Consider the following 22955-nt stretch of genomic DNA (forward strand, 5'->3'; position numbering starts at 1 on the left):
GTAAAATTATGGATAACGTTATTCTGGGAGTTGTTGAAAAACACTTGAGAGACAATGCAGTCACTAGTCATAGCCAGCATGGTTTCACAACTTAATTTCCTTTTATGCGAAGGTCATCCACCTAGTTGACCCAAGGGAAGCCACTAGATGTGGGGTTTGGGGATTTTAGCAAAGCTTTTGATGCTGTCTCTCACAGTATCCTTCTGGATAAAACATCCAGCATACACCTAAACAAGCCCATAATAAAATGGGTGAACGATTGGCTGATGGGTCAGGCTCCAAGAATTATAGTAAAATGGGGTTACATCAGGCTGGCAGCCAGTCACTAGTGGGGTTGGCCCAGGGCTCAATTTTAGCACAGGTGCTCTTTAGTGTTTGTATAAATGATCTGGACACAGGAATCAAATGTACATTAAGTTTGCTGATGATACGAAATTAGGAATAACTGTGGACTCCTTTGAGGGTAGAGAGGCCTTACAGAGAGATCTGGATAGACTAGAGAGGTGGGCAGTCACCAGCTGTATGAAATTTAACAAGAGCAAGTGCCAGATTCTGCACTTGGGACAGGGTAATCCTGGTTATACATACAAACTGGGGGACAAGAGGCTGGAAAGCAGCCCTGCAGAAAGAGATCTAGGGGTTTGGGTTGATGGCAAGCTGAACATGAGTCAACAGTGTGCCTTGGCAGCCAAAAGGGCCAACTGTGTCCTGGGGTGCATCAGGCACAGCATCGCTAACTGGTCGAGGGAGGTGATTGTCCCACTCTACACTGCACTGGTGCGGCCCCACTTCAAGTACTGGGTGCAGTTTGGGGCACCTCAAAGTATAAGAAAGACATCAAATTACTAGAGTGTGTCCAGAGGAGGGCAACCAAGATGGTGAAGGGCCTTGAGGGCAAGACTTACAGGTATGGCTGAGCTTACTTGGTTTGTTCAGCTTGGAGAAGAGAAGGCTGAGGGCTGACCTCATCTCAGTCTACAGCTTCCTCAAGGGGGAAGCGGAGGGGGGACGTGTTGATCTCGTCTCTCTGGTGAGCAGCGATAGGACACGAGGAAAGGGAATGAAGCTCCGTCAGGGGAAGTTCAGATCGGACAGGAGGAAAAGGTTCTTCATGGGGAGGGGTGATCAGTCACTGGAACAGGCTCCCCAGGGAAGTGGTCACAGCACAAAGCTGTCAGAGTTCAAGGAGCGTCTGGAGGACACTTTTAGTCATATGGTTTAGTTTTAGGTAGTCCTGTGAGGAGCGGGGAGTTGGACTCGATGATCCTCATAGGTCCCTTCCAACTTAAGGTATTCTATGATTCTATTATTCTAAATATTTTTTCCAAGTTTTGATGAACTGGATGAAATCACTGGACCCATCTGGATTCCAAGAATTACTGTGTATATTCTATCCAAAGCACTAATTACTGAACTACTATACTGATGTCCAGTGCAATCTATAGACAATCTTGAAATAGTATCTTTCATGACCCAATTGCTCATTTAGGCCCAAATTACACTGTTTCTCCTGAAAAAATAAACGTTAAAATACCTGCAAAAAATTTCTTCGTACTCAGAGGTCCTTGATTAAGTCTTGCATGAATGTACATTTTAAAAAAAATATATAAACATATGTATATAAAATATATCAGAAATATAAAGAAGTTAAAAGTAAAAATTCTACACATTACCTTTGATTTTTTTTTTTCCCCCAACTGAAATGACAGCACAGAAAAAGGTGTTTCAAGGAAGAACACAGAACTTGATTTTCAGGATGACAATGAAGTCAACAGCTTTGGTTCCATCCTCCCTCATCAAAGAGGTCTCAGGCCTGATCACCTTGACCAGTGACTAAGACTATCAAGGACCATGGCCATAAATGCTAACTACACTGCATCATCTCCACAGTGTCATAAATTCACAGATAATTTAGGATAAATTTATTAAGGACTAATTGTTTGAAGGAGGAAAAAAAGAAGAAAGAAAAAAAACCCTAACAACTAATCAACATCTATTGACAATGAATCTCAATCCAGTAAAATGTTATTTTGAAGTTTGAATTGGGCCCAGTTTCTCACTTCCTTAAACATTCCCAGTGATGTTTAATTCCCTGATACATATATACATAAAGAAAAAGCTATGCCATTTCATTTCATCTCATCAGAATGAAAATGGCTTGCACCCCTTTTATAATTATTTCTCTTCATATTGCTTTCCAATACCAGATTTTAACAGGTACATTAGAAAAAGCATCAATTTCTTGAGGCAGCGTTAAAACCTTATAATCCCTCCATTTGCTGCAGAAGGAGAGGAACACTCTTACATAGAGTATGATGCAGCTACAGCCATGTCACTTCACAGCTTTCACATTTACATCTAGATTTCTTTTTTTTCCAGATAACATGAAGGACTCTCATCCATTGCTTTCAAGTTTTTCTGAAGAAAACCTTTTATGACATACTAATATATAAAACCTACTTAACTATTAATGTACACGAGACCTAAATTATAGCATCCATATTTAATTACAGTTTTTTTAAAAAAATTGAGTTACTTTGAAATTCCTTTTTAAACCCTGAAGCATTTCAGTTCAGCATAACCTAGTTCTATGCAGGGAAGGCTGAGCTAACTTAATTTAAATATTTGGATTTCTCTCCACGGCACTTCACTGATTTGCATAGAACTATCTTAAGAGAAAAAGAAATCTCAAACTTTTATAACAGCATCCTCAGATATAAATTTGAAGAAAACAATAGCAAAAAAAGCAATCAAATATATACTATTTCATGTTTTCTCAAAAGGCAGTTTCTTTGCAAGTTAATTTATTGCAACATTCCTTCATCAGTATAACCTGATGTTCTATCAAAAGGATCAAAACAGGAAAGAGTAATGGCAACTACATTTAGAAGAAAAAATGAAACATTATTTACCCATAAAACATTCTTTTACTCTCTCTTAACAAGAAAAGTCCAATCCATCCTAACCCAAGATGCCCACATGTCTACATTCCTATTGAGACCTTGTTGAGGGACCAGGACATTAGCATACAGTGTCTTTTTGGAGCACACTGTATTTATTTAAACAACAACAAAAAAAAATCAGCTATCAGGATAGGAAATGTTATTACTTATAACTATAAAAACAATCCTTATTACTACATGCTTGTTAAATTCAAAGATAAATTGTCTTTATTGAAAATCCAGCCTGAATCAAGGGCTAAATTACTACTTCTGCTGCCAGCGTCCATGTATTTCCATTAGACTAGACTTGCAAGATTTGTAGAATACCATTAGTATTTTAGCCCTTGCTCAAAAAGAGGACTAAAAGTATATCTTTACAAATGATGGATTCCCCCGTTTATTCTCCACAGGTTCTAGCCTTTCTTCAGAATAAACTTCATTTTCTATTTTCCTGAGCTGGATTTATGTATACATTTTTTCCTCTGGAACTTCTGCAGCAACAGAAGTTTTCATAAGTGGACCATAACACATCAGGTATGGGCAAGAAAGCAATATGGGATGACATTTTAGTTGATAAAGAATAATATTAAGTATTTCTAATAACAACATTTTATTTCTAAAATAAAATTGGATAACAAAACATGTCTGGTGAAGAGATGAATTCTTTCAACATTTTCTGAAATTTGCAGCATGCTATGTGAGTAAGAAAGGATTCTGTTCCATCTTATCTTGCTTGAAATCAAGCTATCGTAATCACAAAAAGGCTTGTCTCTACTTTCCTTTTAATGAAACTGCTTTTAAGATACTAAACATTCTCTTAACTTCAGAATATTTGAACACTAGACCAAACAAATATTTTTCATATAAACTGATCTTGCTGTCTTGGCAGTTCATATCCTGTTTTTCTTTATCATTCCCATACTTCCTTTACAAATTTAATAAAATAAATATATAAACCTTGTTCACCAGCAGTCATGTCACCCTTGTCAAAAATGGGTTTGAACAAATGGGTCTGGAAGAGTGAACAGGACTTTCAAGGTTAAGTGACTAGTTCCAATGTAAAGTCATGTTATCTTAAGAGTTCTCTTTATGCCTTTTTATACTGAATTGAATACCATGTTAGCCAAACTGCATGAGGCTACCACAAAAAAAGTAAAGCAGAGATGTATAATTCCTAAGACATTGGCAGGAGAGACAGAGAAGAGGCATGTGATGTTATAAGGCTGTAAAAGCATACTATTATAGGATAGAAAGATGATGGAACAATGAATGAGAAGCCAAAATATGCTCCTCATGCATGAAACAGAACTAGAATGATGAAAAGCACACCTTCACAATAGCTTTAAACTCATCTAAACCTGAATTTTTTCATATCCCCAGCAACCATGTGTTCTATCCTATTCTTGTGTCTACACCAATGGTCAGAGAGATGAAAGATCTATTTGGAACCATCATCCTGCTCCACTAATTCTAGCATAAGTGATGAGCAAAAAAGACTTGACTTGGGGAAATTAAATTTATTGCCAATCTAAATCAGAGTAGGACAATAAGAAATAAGAACAATCTTAAAACACCTTCCTGGGCTCAAATTTACTCCCAATTTCTCTAACCCCTCCCTTGGAACAGCACAAGGGGACAGGAAATGGGGGTTGCGGTCAGTTTATCACACATTGCCTCTGCTGCTCATTCCTCCTCAGGGGTAGGACTCCTTGCACTCCTCTCCTGCTCCAGCGTGGGGTCCCTCCCATGGGACACAGTCCTCCACAAACTTCTCTGAAGTGGGTCCTTCCCACAGGCTCCAGTCCTTTATGAACTGCTCTAGCACGGGTCCCTTCCACGGGCTGCAGTCCTTCAGGCACAGACCGCTCCAGTGTGGGTCCCCTGCAGGGTCACAAGTCCTGCCAGAAAACCTGCTCCAGCATGGGCTCCTCTCTCCACAGGGCCACAGGTCCTGCCAGGATCCTGCTCCAGCATGGACTTCCCACAGGGTCACAGCCTCCTTTGGGCACCCACCCGCTCCAGCGTGGAGCCCTCCCCGGTCTGCAGGTGGAGATCTGCTCCCCCATGGACCTCCCTGGGCTGCAGGGGGACAGCCTGCCTCACCATGGTCTTCCCCACGGGCTGCAGGGGAATCTCTGCTCCGGCGCCTGGAGCACCTCCTCCCCCTCCTCCTTCACTGACCTGGGGGTCTGCAGGGTTGTTTCTCTCACATTCTCTCACATACTCTCACTCCTCTCTTCCAGCTGTTGTTGCACAGCTGTTTTTTCCCCTTCTTAAATATGTTATCCCAGAGGTTATCCCAGGTTACCACTGTCTCTGATGGGCTTGGCCCTGGCCAGTGGCAGGACCATCTTAGAGCTGGCTACCATTGGCTCACTTCAACATGAGGGCAGCTGCTGGCATCTTGTCACAGAAGCCACCCCTCTAGCCCCTTGTTACCAAAACCTTGCCACATAAACCCAATACAATACCTCATTGAAACAAGTCATTTTAAGTTACCTATTTTTTAGTTTCATCTCATCAGGAAAAAAAATAAATAATCAAAACCAAAACAACACACATGCATACTATTAATTTGGGTTTTTTTCTGCTCTGTTCTAGTCTGTCATGTAGCTACAAATAATTCAGCAAATTGAAAAAACAGAAAAGCAACTTGCTTTCTGGTCACTGTGATTGCATTTTTCCACATCCCTGTGCCCATGTATCCTTAGAGTCATCTGTCTCAGCCCATGGGTACATAGTGTTTGATATAAGTTACTCTCAGCTATTTTTCTAACATTTTTAATTGTAGATCAACTCTATATCTTTGTTACATGCCTTCTTTAACATACTTTTTGTCATTCTTTATTATGATTTTTCAATAAGTAATCACATAATCACAGAATAGTTGAGGTTAGAAGGCACCTCTGGAGATTGTCTAATCCAAGCCTTCTGCTCAAAGCAGAATCAGCTAGAGTGGGTTGAAAGGATCATGATCAGTTGGGTTTTGGATATCTCCAAGGATGGGCACTCCACAATCCCTTGGGCAACCTGTTCCAGCGTGTGACCACCCCCACAGTAAAAAAGTTTATGTTTACATGGGATTTCTTGTATTTCAGTTTGTGCCTACAGCCTCTCACCATGTCACTGGGCACTACCGAGAAGAGCCTGGCACTGTCTTCTCCACACCCTCCCATCCAATATTTACACACATTGATAAAATCTCTCTTGAAACTTCTCTTCTCCTGGCTGAACCATCTCAGCTCTCTCAGTTTCTCTCTGTATGACAGATGCTCCAGTCTCTTAAATCAACTTTGGGAACCTTCACTGGATACACACTCCAGTATATCCATGTCTTTCTTGTACTGGGAAGCCCAAATAATTTTTTTTTCCATTTATTTTCCATTCCTTTTTATAGAAATAAGTAAATATTTATTTTTAGGCATACAAACATTACTGATCATTGGTGAGCACATCAGGTTTACTTTGGAAAACATAATTTAGACATCCAAAGTGTTTATGTAACATCAGTAAAAAGAAAATTTAATAAAGTTTAAGAAATCCATACTGACCAAGTTCATTATTTCTTAAAAGGAATAGGTATTATAAAAAAGCTTACCTGTTTAAAAATTCCATTCTAATATAAGATAATAAATACCATGGTTGGGTATATGTCTAGTCAACTAAGTATTTCCAGTGAAAAGTGCTTCTAACCAGGGTAAGAAAAAAGTGTGGAAGAGTTTTGTTTATTTGTAAGAAAAGATTTCTGTAACATTTAATCGTACAAAATGCAGACTGTTCTAACATAGCATTTCTTAACTGAAACATATTAACACACTACTAAAGTTTCAGAACTAAGAAAATGAAAATGTTCTCACTCATTATTTTTCTTCTCTATTAGAGAGAAATAAATACTTAAAAGTATTTAGTTTTAAAGAACTGTTTGGAAAAAAAAACTTGAATATACCACATATCTTGTTCAAAACAAAGTTTTTTTGCCATCAGTTCTTCAGAACTTAAGTAGTAAATGTATTTACAATTTACCTTGTATACCTGCAGTAGCACATCTGTCCAAGCTCGTTTGCTCATTGTCTCAAATATGCTGTCCTCCAGAATGAATAGATGCTTGTTGCTAAATATGTCTGAGTTTTTCACATCTCCTTTTTTCAACTCATCTGTGCGACCCTTCAAATAAGGGAATGAGATTTATTTTTGATATTCATTTCAGTAGTTTGGATAGGAAATTCACAAGATGACAATAATGAATCAATGACATAACTAACTAATAACATCTACTATAGTGCAATAATGATCAGCATTAGAACCATTTACAGTTTCCTGCTATCTCAGGAATAAGCATAATACGGAATTGACAGGAGTTGAAAGCAGCAATCAGGACAGAGAGGCAACACATAGGATTTTTTTTTTTAAATGGTAAAACCAGTAGAAAGCAGTAAAATTAATTCTACTTTGAGAAAACATATCTGTTGGAAATTAATCAAAGGTATCAGTAGTCTCAGAAGGAATGGAAGAGAAAAAACAGGGGAGAAGGGAGTAAATGTTGGTGTCAGTTTAAATTTCTGTTCAATCTCATGCATGTGCTTAGATTTATGCAATCTGAAACAGTCACCACAGTAGGAATACTCACGGTCCACAAAGAAGTTCCATTCATCTTCAAAGGACTGACACTAAGCATGTGGTCTTTGTTACAAAAAGAAGAAAAAAAGGAAACAAAATAAACACACACAAAAATAACCCAAACCTACCTTCACTACAGTTTGCGCTTTAATCCATTTCTTATAATCATCAGGTTCAAGCAGAAATTCTGGCATAACATGAGGAAGATATGCTCCTTGGCTTCTGAAATCATAAAGCAGGAAAAGTTAATAGGTAAGCAAAATAATTCTTTTTAAGAGCAGTCCAAGTTTTTCAGCTTGCTTAACCTATGTGTAAGCTCTTCAGAGTTCTGAGTACGCTTTGGACTAATGATCCAGTTCTACTAATTGCTTTAGATAGCTTCTATTTATGAAGTTCATGTTCAATTTCTATGCCTACAACTAAATGCTAAAAGCACATACAACTCTGGACAGACTGGCTTCTTTATGAGAATTGCTCCTCTGTAAAGGGTTTATTATAGCACAAAGCATCAAAACACACAATACCCATTTCCACGTGAAAGCCAAAGGACCAGCATAACTAACATTAGTAGAATTAAAACTTGATGATATTTTTATCTGTCTGCTGATCTGATATTGGAAGTCTTATGGCTGTAAGCAAAGGTATTTCAAAACTCTGTTAATTGTTAAACCGACCTGCCATCTGCTCTCAAGTGACTAATAAAGACAATAGGAAAAGTAATTGCAGTAACAAAAGGCAACTTCATTAGACTGAATACCAAAAAAAGCTAACTTCCAAATGAAGAAAGAATACTCTTTGCCTCAAATGACACATTTTAAACAAATGTTGCTGGAAAAGGGAAAATAATGAAGAATTCTTAAGTTTATTTTTCTCAGAGGAGCAGAAAAGTTTCCTAACTTTTAGGTCAGAAAGATTATCCTAGTGTATCTAGATTTACATTGTTCTCTGGTGTTTTTAATATGGCTAATGTGAATAATGATCAGATGAACTTTTCTTGTTATATAACCAGTCTCTCATTCAAATGAAGTGATCATACTTTTCCGGTATCATACAGTCCAAATTCAATTTAATTTGTACGTTAGAAGTCATACATCGCAGTTTGAAATTAGGATCATGACTACTTATTTCTCTTCCCACAGAATTATATTTTGCTGGTAACAGCACATTTTTTGTCTTCATATTTTACACACTGGCATTATCTTCTCAGATTATTGGAATTTCATGTTTCATACAATTATCTAGCATGTTTTTTAAAAGACAAATATTTTAATCAAGGACCCAAAAGAGCATCAAATTAGTAGTCTGGTTCTAAAACTTACCATGTCTGAAATTCCCATTTTCCATTAAGTCACAGACTCTGTCCCATGAAATCCCTCTAAAACTTCAGTTCTTCCCAAATGATAAAAGAAGGAAGCTATACAACATTCATCTTTGCAGGTGTCCTTTCTTTCTTTCAATGTTTTTATTTGGTAGATATATGGGAATAGGTGTAACCTACAATTTTCATCTTCAGAAAAGCTATATAACAACATTACATGTCATCATAGCAATGATGGGTTCTATATAACTGAATGCTTTCAGAATCCGCTGCATTTTTCTTATTGAGGAACACTGTCTTAAATTCCTCCTCATTAAGGTCAATATTTAACATGATGCCAGTTCTCCAACATCAGTATTTTCACACTGTTAAGATGTTTTTCCTCAAGACACACAGCTTGGAACAAATTAGTTAGTTGTATTGTAAAATACCAAAACTTTTCCTTTACTACTGTGCTAATGTAGCCAGGAAACCTTTTGAGGGACAGAGAATAAAACTGATACTTGGAATGTTGCTTGAAACAGCGAACAACATCCACCTGCTTTAGCAAATGGAAAATTTGAACGATGAATTATGCTTTATTTCAACCATGCTGACCAGAAAGTACTGGTTGGGGGAAGAAAGCCAAGAACTGTACGTTTCTAATCTCAGAGTGTCCTCCTGGGTTTCAGGAGGGAATTTGCACTTTCCACAAATCACAATGAACATACAGGGATAGCAGATCACAGATTAATTACTCATATCTAGGCTGGCTGTGGATGTCTTACCATCACTACATACAGTCATGCCAGCAGTGCAGATATCAGACATTTTTGTACTGTGATCTATAAACATTCTTAAATAACAATCTGTGAAGAAATGCAAATATTCTAGGTGATCCTAAAATGCACAGGTAGGAAAAGAATATACATAAATCAAGAACAATGAAGAAATCTGATGGGATTCACACAAACTAGAAGAGGCAGAAACTAACAGGATGTGGTAATGCTAAGCACATACTGAGCACCAATTTAATCATCTACCATCAAATATACATAAGCACAGGAGTCCAGCTAGAAGTGCTTTTCTATGGCAACTTGGACCATTTTTCTAGGGTTGTTGTGGATTACTACTTCATTTCCAATCATCAGACCTTGTCAATCATCAGTCATCAATGTATCTGTGTCCAGAGGCACTGAACTTAGCTTTGACCAATTGGCTGCTGCCCCAATTCTGCTCTGAATATGTCAGAGAGTTGACAGAAAAAACTCAGTAAGACTGAAGGCTTTTATTAAAATTTAGCTATTAAATAGCTTTCCAAATTGCCCAAGAAACTACCTTAGAAACACTTAAGTATTTCTTTCCAATTACTGTTATGCTTAGCAAAATGGGTTGGGATTCATTTACCCCAAAACTCATCATCATATTAAATTATGCAACATCATGTATGCTAGTTTCAAGACACCTAGATTCCCTGGAAAATTTCAATGGGAAGACTGGACATAAGAGCCATCAGGCTCCACCAGGAGAAAATTTTGACCCTATCTAGGAGTGCTCCAAAAGCATCCCATGAAAACTCTAAGGAAACTTCTGTGAATGAATATTTTGATGGAAGTTCCTGAACAGACTTTGTTAGGGGTAACTTCAAGCATAAGATATGCAAAAGTACAGAAACCTGACTGCCTCCCTGCCAGAAGCTGGCAGAATATAAACAAAGTAAGGTATTTTGGAAGACCTTTCTGGTACAAACTTAATTTAAGCAGATTAATGACATTCTTTCATGTCTTCACCTACATATTGAAGAAATATTTCCACTTGCATTGTTCATTTTCAATGTTATGAATAAATGTTTTTATTTGCATTTAACAATAAACAAACTTGAGATAAATAATGTATAGAGACATTCCCTCTCTCTCTCAGGTGCAATGACTCAGTAAACTGGGTCATACTAAAAAGTATACTGCCAGCTTCACAGCATATGCACCACTGTATCCAAATTCAAAAAGTGCAAAGAATTTACCTTGTCTGCCCAAGCCACCTGACACAATCAGGGTGAAGAAGTGTTTCCCAGAGCTGGTAACAACCAAGAAGGCTTTCTGGTATACTCAAAGATATTGGGTGGCGCACTCAAACTTGGAGGATGACTGATGGTAGGTATCACTGTCATCCAATGAGAAATTATTTTGGTTCTGCCACTGCTGCAATGGCTCCTCCAAATCATCTGCCACAATATTATCTATGATGCACAGAAGAATGCTACTCTGCCTGTTTTTTAATAAAAATGACATGGATGAAAGTTGCAAATAAAAGTCCAGTGTTGTTGGAGCAGTGTGCATTGGTCTCATTATGAATTCAAATACAACTGTATCACTGTCCGCTATTCTTAAATAGAAAGCTTGTATTTAGAACAGTATGTAAATAACAGTTTTTAAATGGCTTTACAGCCTCTTGAATACTAGGTGAGGATGCTGAAAAGAAGCAGAGATGCTGTCTTTCAGGGCTTCTGATGATCTTGAAGGATTTCATGACATTAGACTTTCTCTGAAGTTAATTTTCTTCTCTCTTTCACAGCAGCAACAGCCAAGAAGGATGAAGAAGAATTTATTAACCTTTTTTGATTTGCACCATCTTTGACAGTGGTTCCATATTATATGACAAGATAAGATTATCAATGAAGGTAGCTAATAGCTAAATCTGTTCAGCAACAGGAATAGTGCTTCTATTTCTTGGCACATTATTAGTATAAAAGACCTACAAATTACAAACTAAGTCTACAAAATTTTTGCAAAAGCCAGTAATTACAGGACAAAGAGCATCAGTGAATGGTAAGATCATTAATGGCAAACCTGATCTGGCTATCTACTGAGTCTGTCTGAGGAATGAGGTTGAGCCATCATCTTTCATAATTAAGGGAGCAGAGTTCCTGTGGAATTCCTGTGTTGGATATAGACCTACCAAAGGACTCCTCAATTAGTAGAAACTGCAGAGGATAAACCTGATAAAAATTAATTAAAGCTTATAATACATAAATCTTAGATCCCAATAGTTATAGTATAAAGAAAACCCTAAAGCTACTGTATATTGTTCAGCTGGAATTACGTTTGAACGATGCTAATAAAAAAAGTGGAAAGAAAAGATACATGCATGCATATTTTATCATACAGGTACTTACTTAAGGAAAGCAAGCAATGCAGAATGCTGCCGGTGAAGCTGTAACATTCGTTCAACTGGATCAAGGGGCAACGATTGGCTCGATGTAATGCCTGGTAACAACTGTCCACTCAGATGGAATAACATGTCATAAACAGTCTTAGTATCTTTGCCAAGGTTTTGTTTAAAAACCTTTTCTTGCGAAGAGGTCATCTGGACTTTACACACATCACTAAGAGAAAAAAAGCTTCTGATATTATTCCTTTAAATGCACAAAATAAGCTAACATTATATATATCACGATGATAAATTTAATAAACCATGAAGTAAAAACAGCAGCCAGAAGGTTGAAAAGTATAGCACTCTTTGCTTTTTACAGAACTTTCATAATAATGTAAGAATTTTGAACTGCATAGAATATTTAAGAAGTATATGTGAAATATTTCATAAATAAATTTGTGTTTGTCACTGCTTTCTGCCAAACATAACTCTGATTTCTATCATGTTAATAAATGCCTATGTGTTTGTGTCCCAGGAGACTGGCTGCTTCATTATTTAGTAGTGAGCTAGATAAGATCAACTAAGTGATGCCACTAAGACTGATCTATTTCCAGGGTGTTTGCAAGACTGTTGATTATGAAATTTGCTTTCCCATCTGTTTCTTGATCTTCACGGGGGTGGGGGGGGGGTGAAGAAATATTGTTAAAACACTTATTTATGCCACCAAAGAACAAAAAATTGCTAGAACTGTGTTGATTCTGGGAGAAGAATCAATTTCAGTTAAGAGGGTGACATATAGGTTGAACTGCATATTTAACATACACTGCATTATGCTACATCAGAGCATCATAGTTGGAAATATATTTTAGAAAATGAAAAATAACACCTGAATGACATTTTCATATAAACAGCACATAGATGCTACAATTTTAATATGCAGCTGTGCATTAGAGTGTGTTTATATTCCTCAGATCATATCCAAAACATTTTAGTATATATGTTAACATTTTATTAGGCAGATATAAGTTAGCTCTAAGCAGATATGAATTACCGTCTTAGTGAATATGGTACTGAAATAGGATTTTGTCCCTTAGACCAACCAAAGAGAGTGAACCAATTCTTAACAGCAGTTAGGGTTTTCTGAAAGAAGATGTACTCCTCTTTATCTTCTTCAGGAAAAAATGATAATTCAAATTTATTTTCTCTCCCATCACTTTGACTGTCAGCTTCACTCTCCTCACTCATGTTTTCATCACTCTCACTTTCAAAAGTAGTATCCGACTCTGAATGATACACACACAAAAAAAAAAAAACCAAACAGAAACATTCCTTATTTCCCTATTTCTGTCAAGTCCAGAAAAAGTGGGGTTTTTTTTAACACACAATTGTTTTCTGAAAACAAAAAACAGACAATGAATTATCAACTTATTTCAGGAGTAAACAATTTAAGTGATGTGCACATCTTGGGAATAAAACAAATAATATTCTTGGTATCTAATTTCACTTAAAGAAAAAATCACTACCCAATCAGAAAATATAAATTCAGGCATGGCTTACAAAAACACAGACAGCAATTTTAAAGAAACAGTCTTACATACAGTTGCAGTAGGTATAGCTTTACCAGCTAGTCAATGCTAGTTTTCCACCTCTATCACATAGCATGGCTCAGTAGCTGACTTGTGTTCAAACAGTTTATCACATATTGCATAACTAAGCCTACATCCTGACCTATAAGCCTTTGGACTTTTCTCCCCTCTGTCAGGCCATCTCTCTCGTAAATTCTGACCTGGTCAAAACTTAGATTATATATTTTAACAACTACTAGTTGTGAACAACATCAACAACAATATTATTGCACAAAAGATAACTAAGAAAACAAACAACACTTTTCTTCATAGAACAAATAACTCAGATGATTCCATCCTTGAAGGTGTATTTTAATACGACTGTTGCAGTTGTAGTGTTTCATTAAGTGATGCAAAAAATAAAAAGAATACCTTAGTGAATAAAACAAAAAAATCTTGTTAGGATTTAAGAAGGAAAAACAATACAATATGGAGAAAAGAGACTCATCCTTTATGAGATCATCATGCAGTCAGATCTGAGTTTGTGCAGTTCTGCCAGATGACAAGATTACTTTCCCCATCTTGTCACTGCCACCTTTGCCAGAGGTTATTGCCTTTTCAGATCTGAAACTGAGTTGCTCTTCTGAACTCTTCTTACATCATTCCATTAAAAATGAATCATGTTGGTAAAGAGCTACTATTTAATCTGTTTAACTACCCTTGTTTGTCTTGGCAGTACCTTAGAGAATGATCACACGAACATCAGCAGATCCGCAAGAGTGGAATCCTAACAGTGATAAAACAGCAGCAGTAACTTCTGCTGTTCTAACTTCCTAGTTAGAAAACTACCAGCTGAAAGAAGAGAGATGTCAACAGCCTCAGATACTAGTCATCTGACAACTTTATAGAAGATCTATTACTCTTAGCTCTTATGGAACAGCACCTTAACTGAGCCCCACTGACAATGGTTGTTTTCATACAGTACTTCATAAATGCAAAAAAAAAGTCAAAGTCTAACCTGAGTGTGCAGGTAGACCTTTTCAGAATATAGCATACTAACAGAGCATATATGGTTGGTTAGTTCATGACTACAGAAACAATGCCCTTCTTGGCAACTAATCTCTTAGGTTTGTTCAGTAGTTATTTTCCTGCTGGCTCCTCCATGGACATGTTATTGCAAATAGGACCTTGACATTTTTTGGTTTTGTTTTTGGGAGGGGGTTGGGGGGTTTGGTTTGTGGGGTTTTTTTTAATAGTTTGACTGATTTCCCTTCCACTTAGTCTGCTAAAAGGAAGGACAGTTTTTTCTGCTTCTATACTCTAAGTCAGGTTTCCCATGGTGTCACAGGAGAGGTCAGCCTCCCCAATATTCATTGATTATATGTGCAGAAGCATTTCAGGCAAAGCTTACAAATGTAAAACATATCTCAGTATAAAGCAGTAAGTGGGAAGCAGTTGTGAGAGCTCAAAGTGTTTAAAGTGAACAGCTTCACTATACCTGATTGAGAATCTTCATAGGTTGAGTCAGTGGTTGCACCAAAGGAACTTGAGGAAATACTATGGGAAAGTGATTGTGGAGTGCAACATGGATGCAGAACAACTTCTCCACTACTGCAGTCTTTACTGTCTATAAAACAAGATTACAAGCTGCAGTTGAGAAAACATATTTTATTGTCTGTGCTCTAACAGTTTATAAATGGATATCTGCTTCTATATTTTTCTATTTTGTGCTTCAATTAATCAAGTCAAAGTTCTCATTTGACTCACAATGAAAATCTCACTTTGGTCATTAGACCAGGGACAAAAAAAAAAAAAAAAAAAAATAAATTAACCACGTATTTTTTTCCATTAACTGTATGTTTTACAGGATGGGTCTTCACACTTGCTGAAAAGCACCTATCTGAACAGCACTAATTCAAGAATTCTAAGTGATGAACAAAATATTCTCAAGGAATTTTTGATCACAGCTCTGTAATGGGTCTTACCATACCATTATCAAGCTCTTTCAGACTCAACAACACGTATTTTACAAACCAAACTCAAAAGTATGCTTTATCAATCCATCAGTTCTGCCAGAACATATGTTCTGACATTCTCGGTTTGGCCTATGATAGGATTAGAGGACCTCTGCCAGCTATCAGTAATGTCAGTCTGCAGAACAAGAGTAGAAGAGGAATTCAGTGTAGTTTCTAAAGAAGTAAACACATCAGTAAGAGAAGGAAGAACTCTGTGTGACTTTCTTAAATTTTTGATTACTGGCACTGTTATTTGTGTGGTTTGGAGCAAAAAACACAAAAGCATGGTGTCAGGTGAGTGGAAGCAAAGCCTTCCCTGAATAGCTTTCAAAGCCACTGTGTTGTATAGATGTGGCTTGTTCACATTAAGCAGCATTCCACACCAAAGTAGTCTATACAAACCCACATAAAATAGACTCAAGGAATTTAGCAGTAATGGCTTGCTTCAAAACTGGTACAAACTGATAGTGTAAACAAACCAATAAGCAATCAATACAGGACAGAACTGTCCCACTATCAATGGGAGATCAGTTCTTATAAAACCATCACTCTATTTCTGGCTTAAACCTCAAGGGAAACCTACAAAGCATCTTCAAAAGACAAGCTTGCAAAAATGATCTATTGGTCACCAAAAAAAAAAAAATTAAAAAAAATCACACATTTGCAAGAGAGAATACTTTTCCCCCTTTCCTATCTTTATTTAATTGCGCTATGATCCATGAATGATATAGTACCTATACCTACCTTCTATGTGAATGAATGAATGAATAAATAAATAAATGACCTGTCTTCTTGCTAATCCCTTTCTCAGCTTCACAAGTACTAACTCTCTTTTCTCTTAGATAGTCCAAGTAACATACTTATTTTAAGTTAATGTCATCTTAGAATTCACAGTCTTCAAAGCTAAATCTATTTCAGACCTAAGGAATGACTTGCTTACTCGAAAAACTTGTTTATTTCATCAAAATATATCAGATCCCCAAAACTATAAAAAATATAGTAATTTACCCTGCTTTGAGCAGGAGGTTGGACTAGATGATCCCCAGAGAGCCCTTCCAACTAGAATTATACAATGATCTTAATCTCTTCCCATAAGCACAGCTACATATAAAGAGATTACAGATCATTGAGGCAGGTAGAAAGGGGGGGGCAGGAGGCAGGCAGAGATGGGGCCAAGGGCAGGGGGACACAGGGAGAGATGTAGAGACAGAGAGGCAAGCAGAGAGATACACCGCAAATAAAAATATTTCTAGTCTCTGATTGCAGGCTTTTATTAGGGCTTAAAATATGGCTATGCTCTTCAGCCTTCAAAGATAGTAATTAAAAAAACCTGAAAATTATTCCCAACAGGCAAACAATGTTCACATTATATCATAACATCATATAGCTTTCTTCTCTTTTGCTTTCTTCAAAACATATCCAACTGTTGTCCTAGGAATTATTGATGATCACTCTCTATCAATATAATTTAAATTATGTTAATTTATTCTCTATTGTTTGAGCTGTTTTCTCTACTCATAGTTTAAAAAACTTCACAAAACATTCTCTAAGATTTAGGCTCATCCAATATTTTTCAATAAACATTACCTAATCATTTATGTAAGTTTTCCCCATTTTCAACAAGAAAACAGAAGCTATTAAACTGTTTTAAAAATTCAATTGCAGTATCCCCTTGTAATTAATGAGAAAAAAATACTACCTTGATGATAGCATCCCTGTTATCACACTGAAAACATTGATAACACTACTGGACATAATATAATTTTAAGAGGTAGAATGTTGACTGCTTACTGCTTCTCAAGCTAATTTGTTGATCAGAGCGGTGAAATGCCAAATATGGGTATAAAGTAAGAAGACAATTCTCTGCTGTTGCAGCAACTTGAATTGAGAACCTGTTCGAAAAAAAATACAGAAGTGATAGTTTTCTGTTTAGCCACAGTAATCAAGATATTTCAGCACAAGAATAAAAGTCAGAATGAAAGTGTCTGGACAACTTCTTTTCTCTTCTATTCTGGTTCAATAGGAGAGTACACAGATGGAACTGCACATGCCAAAATGGTGAAGTTCAGTATAATATTTCCACTTCATAGTTTTACTACAAGCATGGATGTATCATTAATCTGAAAGTCTAAGAGTTAGCAGAGTTTTCATGAAATAAATGAACTCTGTCTCTCTGAAGAGAAAAAACAATTAAAAGTACAGCTGACATTTGTAAGTGTCCTAAAGGAGACTGCTAACTTGCTAAATATATCCTATAACTTTTGACAGGGGAAGTTTTCTTGAAAAGCAACTTCTGTTTCGATTTAACATTTATTCTACAAGACTTTACAAAAATCTCAAAATAAATATTTATAAATAAATAGAGTCAATTTAAAAACAATGAGATATTGACTGCAACTGCTAGAATATAATAGAAACTGATGTACATGCTCCAATGTTCACTAGACTGTCTGTACCAGCCATATTAATGTGTAGCAATCCACCTTTTAACCCTTTTTTTGTACTTCACCTCAATCCCTTGGAGTGTAGTCAAGAAGCAAATTATTGCCATCAACGGATCCCTGTTAGCCATCTGTATGTATGTTCTTAGCTTACCTGCAACTGACATGTAATTCAACTGAGCTTAGTCCTATGTTATTACACAGCTGGTTTTTTACACCATATTAACTTATTGACTAACATTAATATTAATTAACTATTTTGACTATGCTGTCAAAAATACAAAGAAAAATGTATTTTAATAATTCAAATAGCATGCTGATATCCATCTTGCCTTAGTCTATTAAGAATTATGCATATTGAATATATACCTTGCACAGAATAAAAAAAATATTTTCTGTTTTCTTTAAATTACATATTGAAGGATAAATTACAGTTTAAGTAAGCTAAGTATTTATCATACACATTTCAGGCACTGAGATACAGGGCACCAAACAGAAAAGCATGCATATTTCCATACACATATGGTGAATAGATTACAAAGACATGTACATTCTGCATGTGCTTAAAATCACCTTGTACCACTGACTTTTATTTATAACACCATTCATGAAGTGAGGTTACAAAGCTAGAAGTCTTGTGCAACATATTTATTCTGTATTTGCAGCAGAGCTTAACTAAATAATATAAAAGTCTGTGTTATTCCATTAGAATGAAAGGCACCTGTATTGCTAGCAAATGTGAAGTTAGTAAATGTGTTAAATTATTCAGTGTATTCAGTTTTATAATGCTTAATAAAGCAAGTAAAAAATTTGTTATCTACATGAACCATCATTGCCACTGCTACTTCGGTGTTTATTCTCTAATGTATATTTCCAAAGAACACAGAACAGGAGAATGGCCATTAGATACATTGTGTTTACCAACATTAGAAACATGCTGATCACCAAAAACTAAAGCTCCAACTGTGATGACAAAAAAATACCATCCAACACTCTGTATAAAAACTGTTCATTCACTTCTCTTAAATGAACTCCAATTTTTTTCATTTGTTTGTGTTTATGTTTGTAGAAAGACAAAAGAACCTGAATCAAAATATATTTATCTTTTTTATTTTGCTCTATAGCATTTCAGACATTTTTCTAAGTAGAAACAAGTGATTTGTTTTGTATCAGTATACCCCAAATGCTCTAGAAATACAGGCATAGTTATAAAAGCCTTCTTCAACAGTATTCATTAACAGATGCAGAGTATCACTAACAATTTGTAAAGAGAAAGAATCCAAAGCCATTAGGATCTAACTGACAAATTTCTGTAGCAACATTGCTTGGGTAAATTAAAAAAAAATTTAATTTAAGGGAAGCACAGACTGCTAGTTTAGGAAACAAAACAAACTGCTTGCAGAATTGATTAGTGCCAAAAGGAAACTTGACATGAGAGTAAGGCATTTTACAGATCTTTAAGAGCAAGGAATAACCTAGACAGAGGGAACAAGAAGTTGTAATTTAAAAATAAATAAATAAAGACCTGCCCTCCTCCCTCCCCACAAAAATCCTTGAACAGATCCAGAGATACCAGAACTGGAAGGGAGAGGAAAAGATGACCCATGCAAACTCTGCCATTTCTATTCACAAATGAGCAGTTCCCCAACACTGAGGAGCCCTTATCCTTTGTAGCAGGAGCTCAGGCTTCCACAGCAATCAAAATAATACAATAACGAATACTGACAGGCACATGGTTTCACACTATATACAAGACTTATACCATCAAAATGGTAGAAAGCCACAGGCACAGAAAGGAACAGGAGTGATTAATGGGTTTGGACCATCCTCGTTTTCAAAAGCACTCCCAACTACCTGAAGTAAAATGCCAAGATGTTATTAGGTCAGATGAATGCAGCAAAGAAGCATGCAAATATCAAGAACTCTGATGTTTTCTATCTCCCTGGTCTCTCCGAATTTAAATAGTATTGAAAGAAATTGACAGGTCTTATTCTCTAAGGTGTGCCAGCAGAATACATGTATTTGATATTTGCCGGCAATGACCGTTAAAGAGTTGCACCGTTTAGGCACGCTTCCCAACAGCAAAAGGGAACACACTGTTTCCCTCCATGAGACACTGAGATCTCGTGGACTATCAAAACAACTGGAACCAATTCATAACTGGGTACCTTTTAGTGATTGTGTCTCAGTTGCATCATGTTGTTATTAGAGGCTAAGATGCCTGACATCCTCTCTTCCTGAAGTTGCAGCCATGAACAACATGAATAACATCAGAAATTGCACGAGTTTCTCCAGCTTCCCAGTGGGAGAGGGAAAGAAAATGGAGAACTGTAGAACAAGGGAGGCAAAGACCTCAGCACATTTGTGTCATCAATGATCACAACAATTTATCTACCCACCACATGGGGCGGGGGGGGAGGAGGATATATTTTGCTGCCCAGAGCATCATTTTCTTTGATGGTATGACACAACTTATACCTGTTGTTTACTACTTCTTTTTTTAGAAAAAGTTAAATGTCATTTCAATCAGGATGGCAGAAAACTTTCCTTCCTACTAAATTATTTATCTAATCAACCAATTAAAAGATATAATAACAATTAGAGGACAAATATATAAATATGCCATGTTTGCAGAGGCTTTTTTTGGTTTAGTTCTTCAAGTTGAAGGAAGTAAGTGTCATAGCTAAATATTTCTTCCCATTTATTAAACACTTGCTCCAGACATTCTTGGATTTTATGTTATCTTTTACTTCTTTATTCCTATCAGCCCTATGCAAGGAAATGTCATTTATTCTGCTTTGGAGTCAAAGGAGCAAGATTAAAAATAACATTAGAAATTAACTGCAAATTCTCATTTAAGGCAGTCATTACATAAATATTAATGTACTTTCTTATGATCCATTTAATGGAATCTGTGCACACAGTAAATTACTTGCATAAATGACAACCATCTATCTCTTCAGTTTTCTTTTGCAGCTACCTATAGCATGGTTTTGCTATAAAACATGATGCCTATCATCTTTCAAATGTTTTCTGTAAAGCAGACAAATTCAACAACACCTATCTTTTACCTAATGTTCATTCTGATTTAAAGAAAAAAAAACATTATTATTTGGATGGACTTAATATGGACTATGAGAGTCAATCCCATTGAAGTTTTAGACCTGAACTTAGAAAAGCAAAATACTGCAGAGCCTAAGTAAAAAATGACCAAAACACAGTATTTGTGTCATCAATGCTCATGGTTTGAAATATGCCCAGAACTATTTTTGCTTAGAAATTAAGGCTCTTCTTCTAAGTAGTTAAATACAGGATGTGATATTTTACTAACATATTAAAATAACTTTTTAACTTGCTTATTTTAATTCCATCCCAGAACACAGAATATGAGTTGAAGTTCAAAATTTTAGTTCAAATCATTTAAAAATAGATATTATTACTTTGAAAATGGAAATATAAGGGGAGAATACCTGACAAATTAATACATCTTCAGCAACTGATACTGTGAGATTTCACGGCCTATTAAACAAACCAGGAACCTATTCAAGACCAGTTAGCTTTTATAGGTGTTATAAAAGGTTATAGGTTTCATTGTTTTATTATTAAAGATCTAGAAAACCTGAAATCTTGTCTTCCTAAAAGACTCAAATTAACAAAGCAGTTTAAATTCATTAGTTACGCAGTTTGAAACAAACTGCTCAAACGCTTAGATAATTAGTTGAATCAGGTTTGAAGTTTGAACGCATTGCACAGGTCTCTCATGGGGGGTGCTGGGAAGAATGAGGGTAGATATGCAGAGAACAAGAAATTGCAGCTACAGATTACTATAGAGTGGAATATCAAAGCACATAGTAATACTAACAGTAGTAATGACACCCAAGTCTGGATAAATTATCATAGACTTTATTAGAATAATAACAATATGCTCAGGATTAGAGAATTGGGCACTTACATTTCCAATCGAAGGAAAGAATTCTTTCTGGTTATGATACAAATAATTTCTTCCAAAAGCCAATATGAATAATATTACTACACTGACTAATAGCACATAGAAAATCCATTTGTTTTGGATGGTGTGCTATTTCATCCAGTTGTGTTCAGGTTTTATATCATCTGCTCCTACAGCCCACGCACACATGCAACTGCCTGACAGGAAATCACGTATATTTGCAAACCAATGTTATTAGTTCTGTCCTTTAACAAATACCTATTTACTATGTTTTAAAATAGAGCAACAATTTCAAGATGATATGACACTCCTGAGCATGAATTTTTTCACCTTCGTAAGCAGGAGTGCCTTTTAAGGTTACTTTGATGACTTTTATTTGGCATCTTTTTTTCAAAAACACATTGAGTTTGCCTTTAAATTGAGGATGGTATCCTTTATTTCATTTTAACGGCAAATATAGAAAAACGTTTATTACACAGCAGAAAGGATTATTTCTCTATAACAAGGTTTGAGAAGCTGCTAGTGCACCATATAAAAACAGTTATTAAAACTAAATATTGTGCCTGCTCAGCTGCTATATTTCAGACCCCATCATAGGCTTAAATTATCCTTTTCTCATAATTACTGCAAGCCTTAGCACACAGGATTTGATTTATGAATCAAATCCCACACAATGATTAAATCTTAGAATTAAATAAAATTAATAAGAAATAGATTCTTGGCTGACAATCTATACAGAAAAACATAAAATACTAATGCAATGCAAGCTGCAGTAACTGAAAGATTCATAAACCTTGCATCAAAATAATATAAAATTTAGTTTTATGCTTAGGAAAAAGCCGATTCTAAGCTGTAGGGTGGAGATATTTAACCCTCAGAATAGTTGCTTTACTGAAAATAGTAACTACAAGAATGACTTTTAATCACAGCAGTACCTATCTTTCCTTCTCATGCATACTCATTTATCTCACCAAAGGGA

At 36.0% G+C, this 22955-nt stretch overlaps 1 protein-coding gene across 1 annotated transcript in view; it reads right to left on the reverse strand.

Moving 5' to 3' along the window:
• Positions 1-22955, reverse strand: part of CFAP47 (cilia and flagella associated protein 47) — a 329354-nt gene that overhangs the window by 246031 nt on the left and 60368 nt on the right. The window contains exons 27-32 of the mRNA XM_075033536.1: positions 17378-17478; positions 15070-15198; positions 13058-13289; positions 12029-12238; positions 7688-7781; positions 6966-7106 (exon numbers count right to left, since the gene is read on the reverse strand). Coding sequence (XP_074889637.1) covers positions 6966-7106; positions 7688-7781; positions 12029-12238; positions 13058-13289; positions 15070-15198; positions 17378-17478 — 907 coding nt within the window. The remainder of the gene's footprint in view (positions 1-6965; positions 7107-7687; positions 7782-12028; positions 12239-13057; positions 13290-15069; positions 15199-17377; positions 17479-22955) is intronic.

The sequence above is a fragment of the Buteo buteo genome, chromosome 8, assembly GCF_964188355.1.
Source record: "Buteo buteo chromosome 8, bButBut1.hap1.1, whole genome shotgun sequence".
Classification (NCBI taxonomy): Eukaryota; Metazoa; Chordata; class Aves; order Accipitriformes; family Accipitridae; genus Buteo; species Buteo buteo.